Source organism: Lepidochelys kempii, chromosome 7, assembly GCF_965140265.1.
Source record: "Lepidochelys kempii isolate rLepKem1 chromosome 7, rLepKem1.hap2, whole genome shotgun sequence".
NCBI classification, from domain to species: domain Eukaryota; kingdom Metazoa; phylum Chordata; order Testudines; family Cheloniidae; genus Lepidochelys; species Lepidochelys kempii.
Window position 1 is genome coordinate 84068525 of NC_133262.1, and position 16787 is coordinate 84085311.

The 16787-nt window shown below is 43.9% G+C and overlaps 1 protein-coding gene across 2 annotated transcripts in view; it reads right to left on the reverse strand.

Moving 5' to 3' along the window:
* Positions 1–11208, reverse strand: part of SLC29A3 (solute carrier family 29 member 3) — a 30423-nt gene extending 19215 nt beyond the window's left edge. For both annotated transcript variants that reach the window (XR_012160004.1, XM_073353561.1), the window contains exons 1-2: positions 10938–11208; positions 8959–9260 (exon numbers count right to left, since the gene is read on the reverse strand). Coding sequence is in view for 1 of the 2 variants with exons in the window: in XM_073353561.1 (XP_073209662.1) it covers positions 8959–9260; position 10938 (303 nt within the window). In the remaining variant the exon portion in view is untranslated. The remainder of the gene's footprint in view (positions 1–8958; positions 9261–10937) is intronic.
* Between the last annotated feature and the right edge of the window lie 5579 nt (positions 11209–16787).

Below are 16787 nucleotides of genomic sequence, written 5' to 3' on the forward strand. Positions count from 1 at the left end.
TAATAAACTATAGGTTTCAGAGTAGCAGCCATGTTAGTCTGTATTTGCAAAAAGGAGAACTTGTGGCACCTTAGAGACTAACAAATTTATTTGAGCAAAAGCTTTTGTGAGCTACAGCTCACTTCATCGGATGCATCCGATGAAGTGAGCTGTAGCTCACAAAAGCTTATGCTCAAATAAATTTGTTAGTCTCTAAGGTGCCACAAGTCCTCCTTATAATAAACTATAGCATCACAGAAGTTAGAGAAGAAAAGATCTACAGCATTACATGCGCCAAGGACAAGGATGGTACCTCACAGAACATTTGCTAGTACCCTGACCAGCCTCGTGTTAAATATCTTCAGGGATGGATCTTCCATGACTTTCCATAGAAGACTATTTCCCAGACAATTTCCCGACAGCAAAATTTAATAACCATCTTCTATGCCCCAGAATTCAGCCTAATATTTTCCTTTTCTAAATGTCATGATTGCTTCTACTCTTAAATAAGCCTTCCCCCAGCGTTGGTGTTTATATTCTTCACATATCTGTAGACTTCTATTCTGTCCCTCCACCCCTGCCCAGCTTTCTAGTTTAGCTACACGGTATAAAATTAGTTCTTACTGTTTCCTGGTTAGCTCCATATATATGTTTCTCTTCTCTGAGCTTCCCTCAGTTTGTCTACATCAGAGCCCAATACAATATTCTAGTCATGGTGTCACCAGAACGGGGAGGGAGGGGAGGGCTGTCACCTCTCCATTCTATGACGCAATGACTACGTATGCAGCACAAAACAAGCTTTTTCCTCTTCAAAGGAAAATGTGAATGCCAAGCAGCCAGCTGGGCTGATTTCAATCACATTTATAAAAGGGGGGGTGGGGTGGGGGAACTTTTCTTCAATCTCCTATATAGTACACATCAACCCAGAAGGAATTCAATTGCCAGCGCATTCTAAAATCTATGAGAACTGAGGTTTATAATGGAGAGGATGACCACTATTAATTACAGCAAACACAATACTGTGATCTCTGCATATGCATGATGTTATTCAAGCAGCATACTGGCTACTTTAAAACAAAACAAAGTGGCAAATTAGTCACTAGCTTCAGCAGACTCTGCTCTGTGCTGCCAAAACGCTTCTGCAAAGTAGTTTTTATTCAGCTACAGCCTAAACTCGGCAGCAGAGGCAGCTGGCTCCTGCTGAGCTAGAAAAGCAATTCAGGCCCAGGGTGGCAGCTCAAGGCACTAGAGCGTTACCTGGATCACAGGGCATGAAATTAGCAGCAGCAAGCAGGTTGGAGCCAAGAATAGTCTGCAGTTGTAAACTCATCTTTCTATAGCAGAGTTGTGCTTCTGATGACTCTGCAGGAGTAGCACACTACTCCTACCCCAAAAGCCTGGGTAGTATCAGCTCCAAAGCAGGCAACACTGGAAAACCCTGCAGCAAGGGAGTCAACACCATGCCACTTGCCTGACAGGAGGATTCATGCCCCTAGTGACCAGAACCAGACTCCTTTCAAATATGACATACAGAAATGAGCATCCTAATAAAAAGCAATGATGGTCCTCAGACTAAAGCACAAGACTGAGAGTCAACAAAACTTGGGTTCTCCCCCCTTCTTTTCCACTGACTTCCTGAGCAAATTAGGTAACCTCTTTGTGCCATAGTCCCTCCACCTATAAAACAATACTCCCTTCTCTCTCAGGCATGTTGTAAGGCTTAATTTAGGTTTCCACAGTACTTTGAAATCCTCAGATGGAAGTCAGTGTAATTAATCATATTTTACACTAAATTCCAAACAGAGCCTTTTATCTCTGGGTTACCGGCTTGACTCCAGGCCATAATCTTGGTGCCTTAAAATTCAATGGCCAAGATTTTCTTACTGATGCCCAAATGACAACTATAGGAATTGTTGGATTCTCAGTGCTTTTGAAAATCAGCCCATTTGTTTAGGTGCCTGCATACAAATTTAGCAGCCTAACGTTAGGCACCCAAGTTTTGAAAACGTTGGCCCAAATGTCCAGAAGGGGGATTCCTCCCTGACAGTTGTAAAAAGGCACATCCTTCCTGCAAGAGAGGTGTTGATATTAAGGTTCCAGGGCTGTAGATTGGTAGTAGCCAAAGGCTACTACTATCTGAGGATGGTTGGTGGCTTGGTAGGGCAGATTTTATGGTCTCAATCTAGTTCCATAGTCAACAAGGACTGGCAACCATATTTTGCACCATTTACAGTCTCAGCAGACACACAAGAATAGAATGGGCACGGAGACTGGACTACCCCTTCCACACCTAGAGATATCTCCTCCAAGTCATGAGGACAGCACAAGGTGGGATACTGGAAGCCTGCATTGTTGCCGACTATGCTGTATTTATTCTGTAGATAGAGGATTTCATCCTTCAGGTCTAGCAAGCCACCACCTTTTCACAGTTAACAAAATTCACTCAGAGTGGGATTTTCAAAAGTGACTAAGGAGCACAAATCCAGTTGCTTATCAAGGGGGCAAATGATTTAGGTGTATGAATAAAGGGAATCTGTGCTCCAAATTCACTTAGGAGGTTCTGAAAATCTCACCTCGTGTTCAAAAAGAAAATCCATTTCCTTGTTTGAATTCAATGCTCCTGCAGTCTGGTGTGGTTGAATGCAGCAGAGAGGAAGGTTTTCCAGGCAAATATTAAGCCATCAGCAACTGTATTGCAACCATCAGACCCTAGTTATTTCTGTTTGCTTAAATATCCACACCCACATGAATGAGTTAGTCACCCATGAGCTTCTAATAAACCATGACATAGCACTTCACTCTGATCCCCAAGGTTTGTTATTTAAGGAGCTTTAGGAACCGAAACAATTACCACACAGGGACTTAAAACCAAAATTAAATTAGTCAAACTGGCAAGAGCTAGATTTCCATGAGAACTGGTTGGAGTCTTTTCTGCTATTTTCAAAGCTCAGCTCCACTTCTCAGCACATAGGTTGTAACACCTAAGAGGCTGCTAGCCATCATTGGTGAGTGGCAAACTTGCTCCCATTCCTTAAGCACAGGCATCTGCTGAGATGGATTTGCTCAGCCTCTTTGCAACTGGTCCTCCTCAGACACCAGAAGAACTCCCCATAATTGCTGCACTATTTCCTGAAGTGCTGCAAGGACTAGTGCAAAGTATTCTGGGGTGAATCAGAGGAAAGCCAGCTGCAAATGACTGAACATTAATTTACTTACTTATAGGCATATCTATAACACTAATCCCACAGTGTCCAAGCACCCATGGGTTCACAGAATGAAAGGGAGAAAAATGTTGCTATTCTGGTGTGAACATGTTAAGTCATTTCAGTACAACGGCTTTACAAAACGAAGAAAGGCATTTGTTTTTCTGGAAATTAAATTTAGATTATAGACTTAAATACTGAAATTAATTTGGAGGATGAAGACCTAAGAGCTGACTGTCCTCACAATTCTCAACGTCAGTGTCATGTTCCACAAATGCAGAATGTGGAGTGAGTCTGAAATTCATTTTTGAATGGACTCAATTTCCAACACATGGTGATGAAGCAGCACAACTTTGTGATGTGAAGGCTTGGGAACCCATCTCTCCACTGCAAAGAAATTATACAAATTGACTTTCTTTTTTTCATGTTCTTGTGAATCCCAATGGCATTAAGCATCCCATTGCTTCTGCAGCAAGTTAACTAAAACCTCTGCCCCCACAATGTAGGATATAAATTCTGATATTGGTGCATCATCAAGGAAGTAAACAAAACCAAACCAGGTTCATTTCTGCACCAGGGAATACACAGGACTGAGGAAGGAACCCAATATTTCCTATATGAAGAACAAAGTAAGTACGAAACAAAAAACATGATCTTCAAGCTAAATAGTGGGCTTTGCCCTTCAATTAGGAATGCTCTGGTCCTTAAAAGTGCTGGGTAACAGTTTTCAGGAAGAAGAAAACATAAGGCCATTTCCTCATTCTGACTAATTACTTTCTTTACATTTCCAATTAATCGATACCTATAAAGAAGCCAAAGGTGATTTTATTTCCTCTCTCAGCTTCTCCTTCCATCCCTGCTCTCCATGAGAATGCCTTACCACGAGAATTCATAGCATCAGCATCTTCTGGGGGCAAGAAGGCATCAGCAGAGGACTCTATTGGAGAAGCTGTGAATGCCACTGGCTAACTACTCCATAAGCACTGATACAATTTCCCCTTCCCAAAGCCACGTAAGGAAAAATGACCAGACTCCACTTCAGGATATTTAGAGGCCTAGGTAATAAGTTGGTGATTTCAGTCATTTCCTAGTGGATGTAGGTCCACTTCAGAAAAAATGCAACTACTCTTTAATTGGCAGGGAGATCAAGGGTCAGATGGATATGGTGACTGCATTACCCTCTCATCCCTTCCCTCCAAATCAGGGGTAAAGATATGATCTTATGGGTGGGGAACAGACTAGGGAAAGCTTCTACTGCTCCTGCCTTCACTATAGCTGGTGTCTGAGTAAGTAGAGGCTTCAAGCTTGGCAAGATAACACTTTTCATGAGTACTAAATGTATAAAAGAGAGAAAGATAATTCCAGTTAAGACTAAAAGACACTAGTTAATCAATAGCGCTCTAGGGATGAGCCTTCCCTTAAAAGTAGGGAAGAAGACCAAACAGTTTGAGAGAAATCCTAACCCAGTGATTCTCAGCCTTTCCAGACTACTGTACCCCTTTCAGGAGTCTGAAGTCCGAGCCTTGTCACCTGGGGCTGAACCACATAACTTAGCTTTGTGGGGGCCCCATAGCAATTGCCCTGTTTGCCACCCCCTAGCACTGGCCATGCACTTGTGACTCCACCCCCACCCCCCGCCCTCAGGTTCGCGACCCCCAGGTTGAGAATAGATGAGCTGACATATCCCCTGGAAGACCTCTGCATACCTCCCAGAAGTATACGTATCCCTGGTTGAAAACCACTGTCCTAACCCACCCAAAATGAGAAGACAGGCAGTAAGGAAGGGTGTGTATCCCAAAATGAACTCACAAATGTTCAGCTGAAAAGTTCTGAGCCATGCCACAAATACAGAATGCATTTTTTCTCCTTTGGGGAAGTCTTAGCATCGACTTTCTGAAATGCCCCATCTACTCAATCCATTTCTTCTCTTGCCAAGTGATAGGAGTGTGCGAGGGCCTCATGCGGCAGCACAATACTAAACTCCAGTGCAAAGGAGGGAAGGTAGACACAACATATAGCTATATTTTTTTACTTGAAAAATTAATTAAAATTGGCTTGGATAGGAACTCTCATGTGGAATGAAAACTGGCTAAGTGACCATAATCAAAGATTAATAATAATTGGCAATGTGATAAGCTGGGGGGAGGTATATAGAGTGCCACCGTAGTGATCATATTACATCAGATCTTTTTTTAACATCTTGATTAATGCACTGCAAGACAAGAGTAAACAGCATGTTAATGAAATTCACAGATAACACCAAGTTGGGAGATGTTGTGAATACTACTGAGGAGAGAGATTAGAAAGGAGGCTTTAGATTAGAAACATGGGCAGAAGATAACAAAATGGGATTTCATTTGGGCAAATGCAGGCTAATATATCTGCCAGTTGGTGCTAGGGGCTGTGCAACTGCATAGGAAGTCTCAGCCCCTGTCTCAGAGTTTACAGTCCAAGGCCCTGATCCTGCAATCTGATTTACATAGACATCCCCCGATCTTCCTAAGTATCTGGATACTTCTATGGCCCTCACAACCACTGTAACCAAATGCCTCTCATTACTTAAAAATGACAGTGTTCTCTCTTTCCCAACACTTCCCTGCCACTAAGAAGCAGGCTTAGGGTGTTTTAAAATGACCAAATGAATGAATAAGGGTACTATTGTGGGAAAATAAAGCATGACACAGATAGGTCTTTTTTGTTTCTGAATACAGTAAGCTTATTCCTACATTGAATCCCAATGAAGTCAATGGGGCTGTGGCCACATAGATCAGATTGCAGAATCAGGACCTAATTTAAAATGAAGTGCAACAAACAATAAGAGGAAGGAGCTTGGGCAGGCTCAGTCTTCCTCCTGGGGTCATGTAGTAATTTTTGTTGTCAGAAGGTGCAATGAAGTTTGAGCACCACTGGACTAGAATTAAAAGCCATGGGAATGTTAACCCTCAGTGCCCTGGTCAAATTTCAGGCTCAAGTTATATTCTACCCAACTAAATTCCTTAGAAAGGTAATATACACTTCCTGCTCTGAACTGTCACATAGAGTTCCTGTGCACTGTTAAATAATTATGGTTCAAACTAGAGGTTGCTACCTTTGAGCAGTTAGTGAGGTGATCCATGTATAATTTTTTACATGAGTTTGCTAAATTTAGGCAGTGGTTTGTGACCCTTTGGGATGGAAGTCATATAAATCATTATGATAAAAGGACATTTAGTGATTGATGGAAATACTAACGGGAGTAGACAGAAATGTGTTTTCTACCTGAAGAAACCAAGGAGCAGCAGAATACATCCAGGCTAAGAGTTCCCAAGCCATTACAAGCTGAACTGCTTAAGTGAGTTACGAAGACTTTCAGATTGTCAGGATTGTTGTGTCTCAGGGAAGCTTCTCTTGCCAACAGTGACTTTGGAAAGCAACACTCAGAAACAGAATTGGCATGAATTATTTTTAGTGTAAAGAAATGATCTGACTGCAGATGCTTGTGATACCAGGTGTATTTGTGTTCACCCACAGGAGCTTTCAGATAGAGGCATCAGAGTAGCACGTCTTGCAGGGAACTCAAGAATCCAGCAGCAATGAAAAGAGAAGAAAAATGCAATGTAAAACACAAAACCACTTCTTCCAATGGCAAGTTTGCTTTTCAAGGTTTGGACCATGAATCGAGAGGTGACAAGTTTCTCATCTTACACGCCAAAAGCCAGAGGCTTAATGCCATAGCAGGTACTACATGGGAGCAGGTACACAACTGCCAGCACTTGGAAAAAAGCTGTACTGCAACATAAGTTGGCCTGCAGAATTGTAAACAACAGGACCTGGAATAGGCTTAGTGTCATAGAAATTCAGCTATAATTGTCATTTGCAAAGTCCTGCTGTCATGATTCCCTTTGCCTCTAAGGTACGTGCTTCATCGCTAGGTGCACAGGGGGAAGATGCCGAAAACAGCACAACGCCTCTTTAGAGGGCCATGTTAGTACTTATCTGGTCTCTGGCAAAGCAGACAGACACCATGTGCCTCCCGTCTTCCCTGTGCATGGTGAAGCATTTGATATAGCCAAACTGACTATAAAGTATCTATTCTGAACACGGCCAGAAGCTACATAGTGCAGCAGCAATCCTGCTCCAAACTGCAGCCCAAACAGATGGTAATTTTATCTGATGAAGTTGATCTGAGGAAGGCCAGCTGGCCTTGGATTTCTGAATACAACATACAAAAAGATTTTGCTACATTGAAAAGAAACTGTCCAGTTCAAAGGAATCCCCCCCCCCCCCCCCCCGGTCAGTGAATCGGAGAGATATACTCCCAACTTTTATGTGACATTATTTTGTGGTGACATCCTAATCAGGAAAGAGACTATTACCAGCATTCCTGATTCTGGAATTTAAAAAGAGCAGGAAATTAACTCTATAATCCACCATGTCTCCTTGCACAACTAAGAATTATTTTACTTTTTTTGTTACAGTCCACCAGCTGCAAGAGTTCTTTTTCCACACATACCTTTTGGTAGTATTTTGTAACCTAACAGACTGGCCAGAAAGCTTCTATTTTACACTTTGAAACCATTTATGAAAATTGGTTTCTGGACAGGAGTGGTGCGCGTGCATGTTTCCATAAGGCAACCATCCACAGATGCAGCAACCATTCAGTAGGACCCATGTACAGCAACAAATAATGGTAGCTGAACACTGCATTATTAGGTCCTGTCTGACCTATGCACCTAACTTTGAACATGACTATTGCTAAAGTGGTGTCCTCCAGTTCTATATTTAATTGTTTCTATGCTGAAGTGTCTTTTGGAAAGCAACACACAGTGAAATTACAGGAGAAGGGAAATGAAAGTTCACTTTTAGGAGGAAATGGAGCAATGTAGTGAATAACTCCAGATCCAACAACAATTACTGCCTATCAGAATTTATGATGTGAGCTTTTGCACTGAAGCTGAAGCACACAATCAACTCTGTTTAAATTAAAACATATTTGTGAATGAAAGGCATAGCTAAAAAAGAGTAAAGGCTAAAAGTATATTTTATTTGAATCCAGCTAAAACCCCAAAATAGTATTAGACTCACTTTACAAAAATTCTAACCTTAATTTTTTTTTTTAAAAAGGGTGGTCTGAAAAGGAATAGTTACGAAATCCAGAGTTTTCCAATGTCATATAGATGTGTCTCTCATTAACTCTTTTCTCATCAGAATTACACCACATTCCCAACCTTAACTTCACCTTAAAATTTACAAAAATATATGAAAAAGTCAAAACATATTAAATTCGTAGGCCAAAATTGGAGATAGATTCCTTGAATAAGAAACAAAAAATTACTTTTAAAGTAGGAGGAAAAAATCCTAAGTGAACTTCAGGTAAAAGTTCTAAAATAAAAAGAAGTTTTGAAAGTTACGTTTATAGCAAATTAAAAAACAAACAACAACAACCTCTCTATCCCAAGAGGTACAGCATGTAAAACTTCAGAGGGATTTGTTTCTTTTTTTCAGAAGTGCCAAGGGGATGGAGGGGAAGAAATCAAGTTTATAATGATAGGTAGTTCCAACCTTTAGTTACAGAACAGTTATTGTCACTCTCTCGTTCTGAGTGACTAACACGCCCATTTTAGAGAACACCACTGCTGTTTAAACAATATGAAATCAGAATTCAGCTGCCTCGATCCCGGTGCCTAGTATTCCCGTTAACCATTGCTAAGATGAACAGAGAACCCAGACGCATTGGGCTTAGTAGCTGACACAAGAGCTAACACACTGACATTAAGTGGGAACCCATCATACTCACACGGAGATCAGAGACTCCATGTCCATTTGGATCCTGCTGATTGGAGCAGTTCTGAAGTTTATATATCCAGTATTGTTTTGCTGTGATAAAAAAGTTCCAAGGCAACAGAGAGCCAATACCCAGGATGAAGAAAATAACATAGGCACCATTTAAGTGATCCTTAGGCTTTTGCAGACTGTATCTGTTCCCCACCGGCTCCTCAATCAGAGGCTCTTCTTCTTGGAAAGAGGTATTCACTGGTTTGTATGCGGAGTTAGCACTGGGCTGAAATCTGTCATCTCCATCTTCCAAATCAACAGCCACTTCCAGGGTAAAGCAAAAAAAGAGAGAGATTATTGTGTATGATCAAAGTAATCATAAATTATATGCCAGCTGGATGAAATATCTCAGGAAGCCAAGAAACACAAGGCACACATTTCCTGTCAGCTTGTAGAGGAAGATAGTTTCTCTTTCAGCCCATAGAGAAAGAGGTCCAAAGAGTGTGGTCCAAAGAGAAAGCAGGATGAGACTAGGAATTGGGAACACCTGAGTACTAATCCCAGTTTAGTTTAGCCAACAATAAATTCACTGAGTGGCGTTGGGCAAAACACTTGATTTCTGTGTTCATTTCCCCACCCACACAGTGGGGAAACGTACCTGACAGGGATGTTGAGGATTAATGGGTTAGTTTGTACACTGCTTGCAAAGAACAGAGATGTTATTCCAGAGTCAGGTAGTATGAAACAGAGGAGACATAGTCACTGACCACACACAATGAACAGGAGCTACATCGAAAGATGGAGACACCACGACCGAGAAGAGTTTAACGTAGGGTGAGATGATGATGGAAACAAGGGGGCAAAGAATGAGACGAGACACTGAGCGATATGATGCAGTGCACGAGGGGCTACAGGCACGATGCTCTGCTCACTGGCACAATAGCAGATGGATCCCTCCTAGAGCTAAAAGAAGTCACAAAAAGCACTGGGCCAATGACACCAACTGCAAACAGAAGTATCTAACGAACTGTCATGCAGTCAGACAGGTCTACCCACTGCAGTATGTGGGGCATGTTTGATGGTACAACACTGTACTTATTCTAATGGGGTGGGGCCCCAATAAATAATTACTTTAATGTCAATGCTTTAACGCCCATTGCTTTAACGTCAGTGTTTCCATCGTAAACCCTCATCACACAGAACAGTAACTCAAACATCTTTCATGCCCTACACAAGGAAAGTATCAGCCTGTGCCTATCTATTCTTACACCAAGTTCAAAATGAAATCTGATGGGCCATTTTAAGTGAAAGATAAAGAAAGTAGCTTAGGGCAATCCTACACTTAAAACGCTGCATCCGCACTGATGCGCCTGTAACGCTTTAACGAAGGCGCTCCTACACTGACCGGAGCGAACTCTCCCAGCAGCACAGTTAATCCACCTCCCCGAGAGGCTGTAGCTATGGAGGTGGGAGACGCTCTCCCACCGACACAGCGCTGTCTACACAGGAGGTTAGGTCGGTATAACTACGATGCTCAGGAGGGTGGATTTTTCACACCCCTGAGCGATGTCATCACACCAATGTACGGCAGTAATGTAGACCAGACCTTAGCATTGCAGTCGCCTTTGTGCGGCATAGCTTTTCAGTCCCAAGCCCTTCAACAGACCCAGGCCCCGTTTGGCACTGCTCCTCGCCGGTCGCCACAAGGCAAACGGCCCCTAGGGCTGCCCCCCCGCCCCGGCCCCGCGCCAGCTCCAGCAGCCGCCTTGCGTGGGGCCGAGGCCTGCTCAGCTCGACGAACGTTGCTTTCAGCCCTGAGCCTGTCCGCCAAACTTGCGGGCCCCCCCGCGTTCAGCCCGGCTCCTGCCCGCGGCGCCCGGCAGCCAGGGACAACCGCACCGGCCGGCAGCGAGAACCGGGCGCCGCAGCGGGGAGGGAGAGCGGGGAGGCGGGGCAGGGTCCCCGGCGGCCCCAGGGAAGCCACCGGCAACAGCCACTCACTGTTGCCGCTGTGAGGCTCCAGCCCCGCTCCGGGCAGCAACGACTCCGAGACCGGGGTTTGCAGCGGGGCCTGGCCCGGCTCGGCTCCACCGCGCCGGGTCTACGCCTCCCAGCCCGCCCCCTGCCCGGCCGTGCTTCCCAGGCCCGGCCTCCAGCACCGCCCCGGCCGGGGGATGCGGCGCTGGGCCCTGCCCCGGGGCGGGCTCGCAGGCAGGCTGGCTCTGGGCCGGCCTTCCTTCCTCTTGGCGTGCCCGGCCCCGCTCACCCCCGGCCCCGCGGGCAGACAGGCCGCAGCGGCGAAGTGGGGGCCACCGGCGCCGAAACCGGGGGAGGAGGGAGCCAGCACTGGGCCATGCCCCCCACTTTTAACATGGGCGTAGTTGGGGGAGGGGGCCAGCGGACAACGCTATTTAAAAACGGGGGGGGGGGCTCATTGCCCTGTGGGGTCTACCCTTGAAAGGCAATTCGGATTAAGGTAGATTGTGAATCTAGATTCAACACAGTGCTTGTTCCTGAATAACTCCCTGGGTGGACGTGGCAGACTGAGTTTTGTCCAGTTTAGTTCAATCTACTGGATTAAAGCCAATGGGAACATGGTGCAACCAGCCTGCAATAAGAGCATCCACCTGGAGTTATGCAGGAATAGTTACTTCAGAAAAGTGATTCCTGAATAACACCGTGTGTAACAAGCCTCAGGTGACACACATCCCTCAGAGTCAGCCCCAGATAAGGTATCTACCCATCCTGTATTTTAATGCTTGTATCTGGTGCCTGACACCGACTATCCCCTGAAAAGCCATTCATAAGCATGGGATCATAATATTTGTTTGCAGGGTTTCTACCCTGGGGGAACACATGCTTTTGTGCCACAAATAAAACACGCTGTGGTGCTGGCCTTTAAAATTAGGCATTGTCCTATGCTAGTCATAGTGGTCCTTTATAACCACAAAAAGTAGGTAGATACCTTGGTACTGAACCACTGTTAGAGAACACCCAAAGCACCCTCTTACAGGTGAAATGGGAAACCAGAGCTCTGGTTGCTTGTGGTCATCAAAATGCGTGGGATACTTTGTGCAAACATAGTGGTGTTCACCTTAATGTCCTGACCAAATTCTAGTGTGTGTAATTGCATTCTGCCTCTCTGAATACCCTGAAATTTCAGTTAGATAGGGTATTAGTCACTTTCTGGCCTAACCAACTGTGCAGTGTTGTTTATTCACAACTGTTGAAATTCTACATTCCACCACAGGGTTGTGGACAAAGTGATCCCTTGGTGGTTTGTACATCATACAGTGCTCTTTGGACTCATTCAAGAGGAAAGGCACTGTAGAAGTGTAAAAACATTATTTGTAAAAACAAAATTCCCATTTTCTTCTATTACTTTCTTCCCTATTTCCAGTTATTGTTTCCTGCTGCTACTTCAGTTTTCTACTTCTTCCTCTTTCAGGGTAAGCATCTTATTTCTTTCAAATTTCACTTGCTGTCCACACAGCTGTGAACTACAGAAAGATAATTGTCCACTGCAGAACTCTCCCCTTGCTTGTGGAAGAGCGCATTTTTATTTATTTAACACCCAGAGGCCTCATGTGTGCTAAGCACTATACAGACAGAGCATGAGAAAGTCACCTGCCCCAAAGATCTTACACTCTATGGAGATGAGCTTGCAAAAATGTATATACATGCTTACCTTTACTTATTGTTACTACTCACACACAAAGCCAACAAAGGAAACACTTGAAGAAGAGTCTTTAAGCTTACTCAATGTGAAACTCCCCCATCTTGCTCCCCATTTCCTGAAATTTCTGTCTTTGAACTCAGCAATTTCAGCTAGTCTTTACTCACTCCCGTTAAGTGAGAGCTGGACAAAATGAAGATTTGTTAACAAGGATACTTGTGCATATGCAAGAGTAGTCTCTAGTTATTATCCACTTTTTGCCATTTATTGTTGGTCTTCTGTTTAAAGTTTCAGCCATCTAACTAGCAATCAGTACAGAAACAATATCGTGACATAAGTGACCCTGCACTATGAAGAATCAAAGTGAAGTCTGCAAAGACTGATTTTTTTTGGTCCAGTTTTTTGGTGTATATTTATGGATACATTTGCAGAAAGGAACATTGGCTCACAAACAAATCAAGAACAGAAAAAACCCAACTAAATGTGTCAGCTGTTTTATTTGCAATTAATAAGCTCTAGCAGAATAGCTACAAAAATCTGTGTTGTAGTTTCCAAAAAAGCCATGTTCAGTCTCATTGTCAGACTGACATACCAAACACTGGTGAGCTTAAAAGGTATTCTGTTCTGGTTTAGGAGTCTGCTCGTTATTCACTTCCTGGAACACATAAGAGAGTTATATTTCTTAGTAAAGTTACTGATTTACCTCTAAATTAAATTTAAACCAGACACTTAAGGCAATTCTTTGATTTTTGTCAAGCAAATGGGCCGTGTTCCCCAATTATAGATGTGAATGAAGGCTTTACAGTGCCCCATGAGAGTCCAATGAGAAGTGGTGCCAGTATGTGGGGGAGGGAGGGGCTACCTTAACACTGACTTAAGACCAGTTCAAATAAAAGTGCACACAAAAAAAATTTAAAAAGAGAAATAGTTATAAAAGCACAATTTATCTTTTTTATTCCTTCTCTCTCTCTCCTCTTTTTATAGGGAGCTTTTTGCCTTCATCTCTAGAATGCATATTTACCTGAAAATCAATAAATACATCTAAAAATCATAAAGCTATAACATTGTAACTTGGTAGCTATGACATACTGGGGGCACAATCCAGACTAATGGGGAGCTGTGTCATCCCTACCGTCTAACCTGGGGTGCCTTTTACAATGCCTTGCTGCTGTAGCCTCCAACCTGGACAGCTCACAAACAGCCTCCAGCATGCAAGTCATTCCCAGCTATGTATCTCTGTGTGCTGCAGCCAGCCACACCTTGGCTCTTATCAGCCTTAGTTATGCTGCAGGGTGACCCCAATACACCCCCATCACAGAACTTCTCACAGAAATGTATGTCCTGTACTGCCCAGCCTACTTCTGAACAATACAAATATATTACATCCATCGTTCCTTAGTTTAAAATAATAAACTGGCATATTATTCCCTTAAATAGCTATCCAGCCACTTCAATTTTAACACACTGGATTAGATAAAATAGTAAAACAAGTTGATTAACTACAAAGAGATAGATTTTAAGTGAGTATAAGTAATGAGGCATAAAAGTCATAAATGGTTACAAGAAAAATAAAGATAAAATGCTTACTGGTGCCTACTTTAACAAACTATATTCGATTCAAAGCAAGGTTTTCTCACTACACCAGAGGTGGGCAAATTACGGCCCTCGGGCCACATCCGGCCCCAGGGACCATCCTGCCCAGCCCTTGAGCTCCCGGCTGGGGAGGCTAGACCCTGGCCCCTCCCTTGCTGTCCGCCTCCCCTGCAGCCTCAGATCGCCGTGCCACCAGTGCTCTGGGAAGTGGGACTGCAAGTTCCTGCTGGGCTTACCTTGTCTAAACATTATTACAGTAGTGTGTAGGGTGTAAACACAGGGGTATAGTCTGTCACAGTAGCATTATCACATTTGTTTTTCACGCTTCACCAGAAAAATGGATTGTGAGTTTTATGAGATCACCCACTGCTGTAAAAAAAAAAAAGCTTGAAGACATTATTTATTATTATTATTATTATTAGCTTTTCTTGTGGTAATGCTCAAAAGCCAAACCAGTCATGATTGGAGTCCCATTGTGCAAGGTAGTGAAAAAATACCGAAGAAAAGGTTCCTGCCTCAAAAAGTTTATCATCTAGGGCAGTAGTTCCCGAACTTGTTCCACCGCTTGTGCAGGGAAAGCCCATGGCGGGCCGGTTTGTTTACCTGCCACGTCCGCAGTTTCGGCAGATCGCAGCTCCCACGGGCCGCGGTTCACCTGGCTGCAGCTTCCAGCGGCTCCCATTGGTCTGGAACAGCGAACCGCGTCCAATGGAAGCCGCGATCGGCTGAACCTGCTTACGCGGCAGGTAAACAAACCGGCCCGCCAGGGGCTTTCCCCGCACAAGCGGCGGAACAAGTTTGGGAACCACTGGTCTAGGGGGACAATTTTGCAAAGACTTAAGCAGATGAATGACTTTGCCCACATGAAGTCAGTGGGACTACTCAGAGCCCTGATTCTTTAAAGCTCTTACACATATACTTAATTGTATGCATGAGTAGTCCTCCTGAAGTTAATGGGACTACACAGGTGAGTACTTTTACTAATGTTTGTAAATGTTTGCAATGTCGGGCCCAAAGTGATCAGGCACACATCTCATTTTTTCCCTTTTTTCTGTTTATGTATTAATTTGATCATTTCCTATATTTTAATCTCTAAAATAATTTTAACTGTTGATTTTACTGAATATTTTTGTGTTAATTTTAGTCCTATTTTTGCTTATAGTAAACACAACCCTTTTCAGGTTTGGCTTAACCTTTGCCTCATATATACGTGCATAGTTTAAAATATGTGTTTTAACACTGGCCTCTTTCTATTTTTTATATCATAGCCTTTTAAAAATATATGAGATTAAAGGCTTGCCCACCTTTTAAAAAACAAAACAAGATCTATGCCCAAATGCTTCTCTACCTCGTTGTTAGCTTCATTTTTTAAAAAATTGAACTAATTTAAATACAGACTACTCCCAACTACCATTCCAGCTGTTCATGCTAACCAACCTATGTTAATTCACTGTCCTTTCGTCCCGTGCATTCCTACTCCCCTGCTGCTCCCCTTCCTACCAGAGTCCTAGACTGAAAGTAAAAATTGCAGCCCATCACATGTAACCTTTACAGTTTGTGACAAAGTTCCTCCTCTACCTTGGTGGGTCTTGCGCTTATTGGCGGATTTGATCTCCTTGGAGCTTCACGGCAGCCCTCAGTTTGGCCGTTTTTGTGAACCCACAGTCCAGGTCAACTCCTACTTTGTCTGACCAGGAGTTGGGAGGTTTGGGGGGAACCTGGGCCCGCCCTCTACTCCGGGTTCCAGCCCAGGGCCGTGTGGACAGCAGCTGTCTAGAGTGCCTCCTGGAACAGCTGTGCAACAGCTACAACTCCCTGGGCTACTTCCCCATGGCCTCCTCCCAACACCTACCTTATCCTCACCATAGGACCTTCCTCCTGGTGTCTGATAATGCTTGTACTCCTCGGTCCTCCAACAGTCTGCGTTCTCACTCTCAGCTCCTAGCGCCTCTTGCTCCCAGCTCCTTACATGCGCATCACAAACTGAAGTGAGCTCCTTTTTTAAACCCAGATGCCCTGATTAGCCTGCCTTAATTGATTCTAGCAGCTTCTTGATTGGCTGCAGGTGTTCTAATCAGCCTGTCTGTCTTAACTGTCTCCAGAAGGTTCCTGATTGTTCTGGAATCTTCCCTGTTACCTTACCCAGGGAAAAGGGACCTACTTAATCTGGGGCTAATATATCTGCCTTCTATTACTCTCCTGTAGCCATCCGGATCGACCCTGTCACAAGTCCTAAAGTGTCTGGTTTTCGGAGGTGCTAGGAACCTACAGCTCTCATTGACTTCACTGTGGGACTTGCAGGTGCTTAGCAGCACTTCTGAAAATCAGACCCATATCCTCCTTGACTTCAATAGAGCTACATCAGTTTACACCAGCTGAGAATCTGTCTCTATGTCCTCTGGTTCAGGCTTGGCCGGGAAGAAGAGGGAACAGGGAGAGACTTTGCTTCCTTTCCCTAGTGGCAGGGAGTGTCTCTGTATGGAAACAGGTAAGGATGGAGAGGAACACAGGAATTATCATATTGGATCAGGCCTATTGTCCATCTTGTTCAGTATCCTGTCTCTGCAGGAGCACAGGAGCCT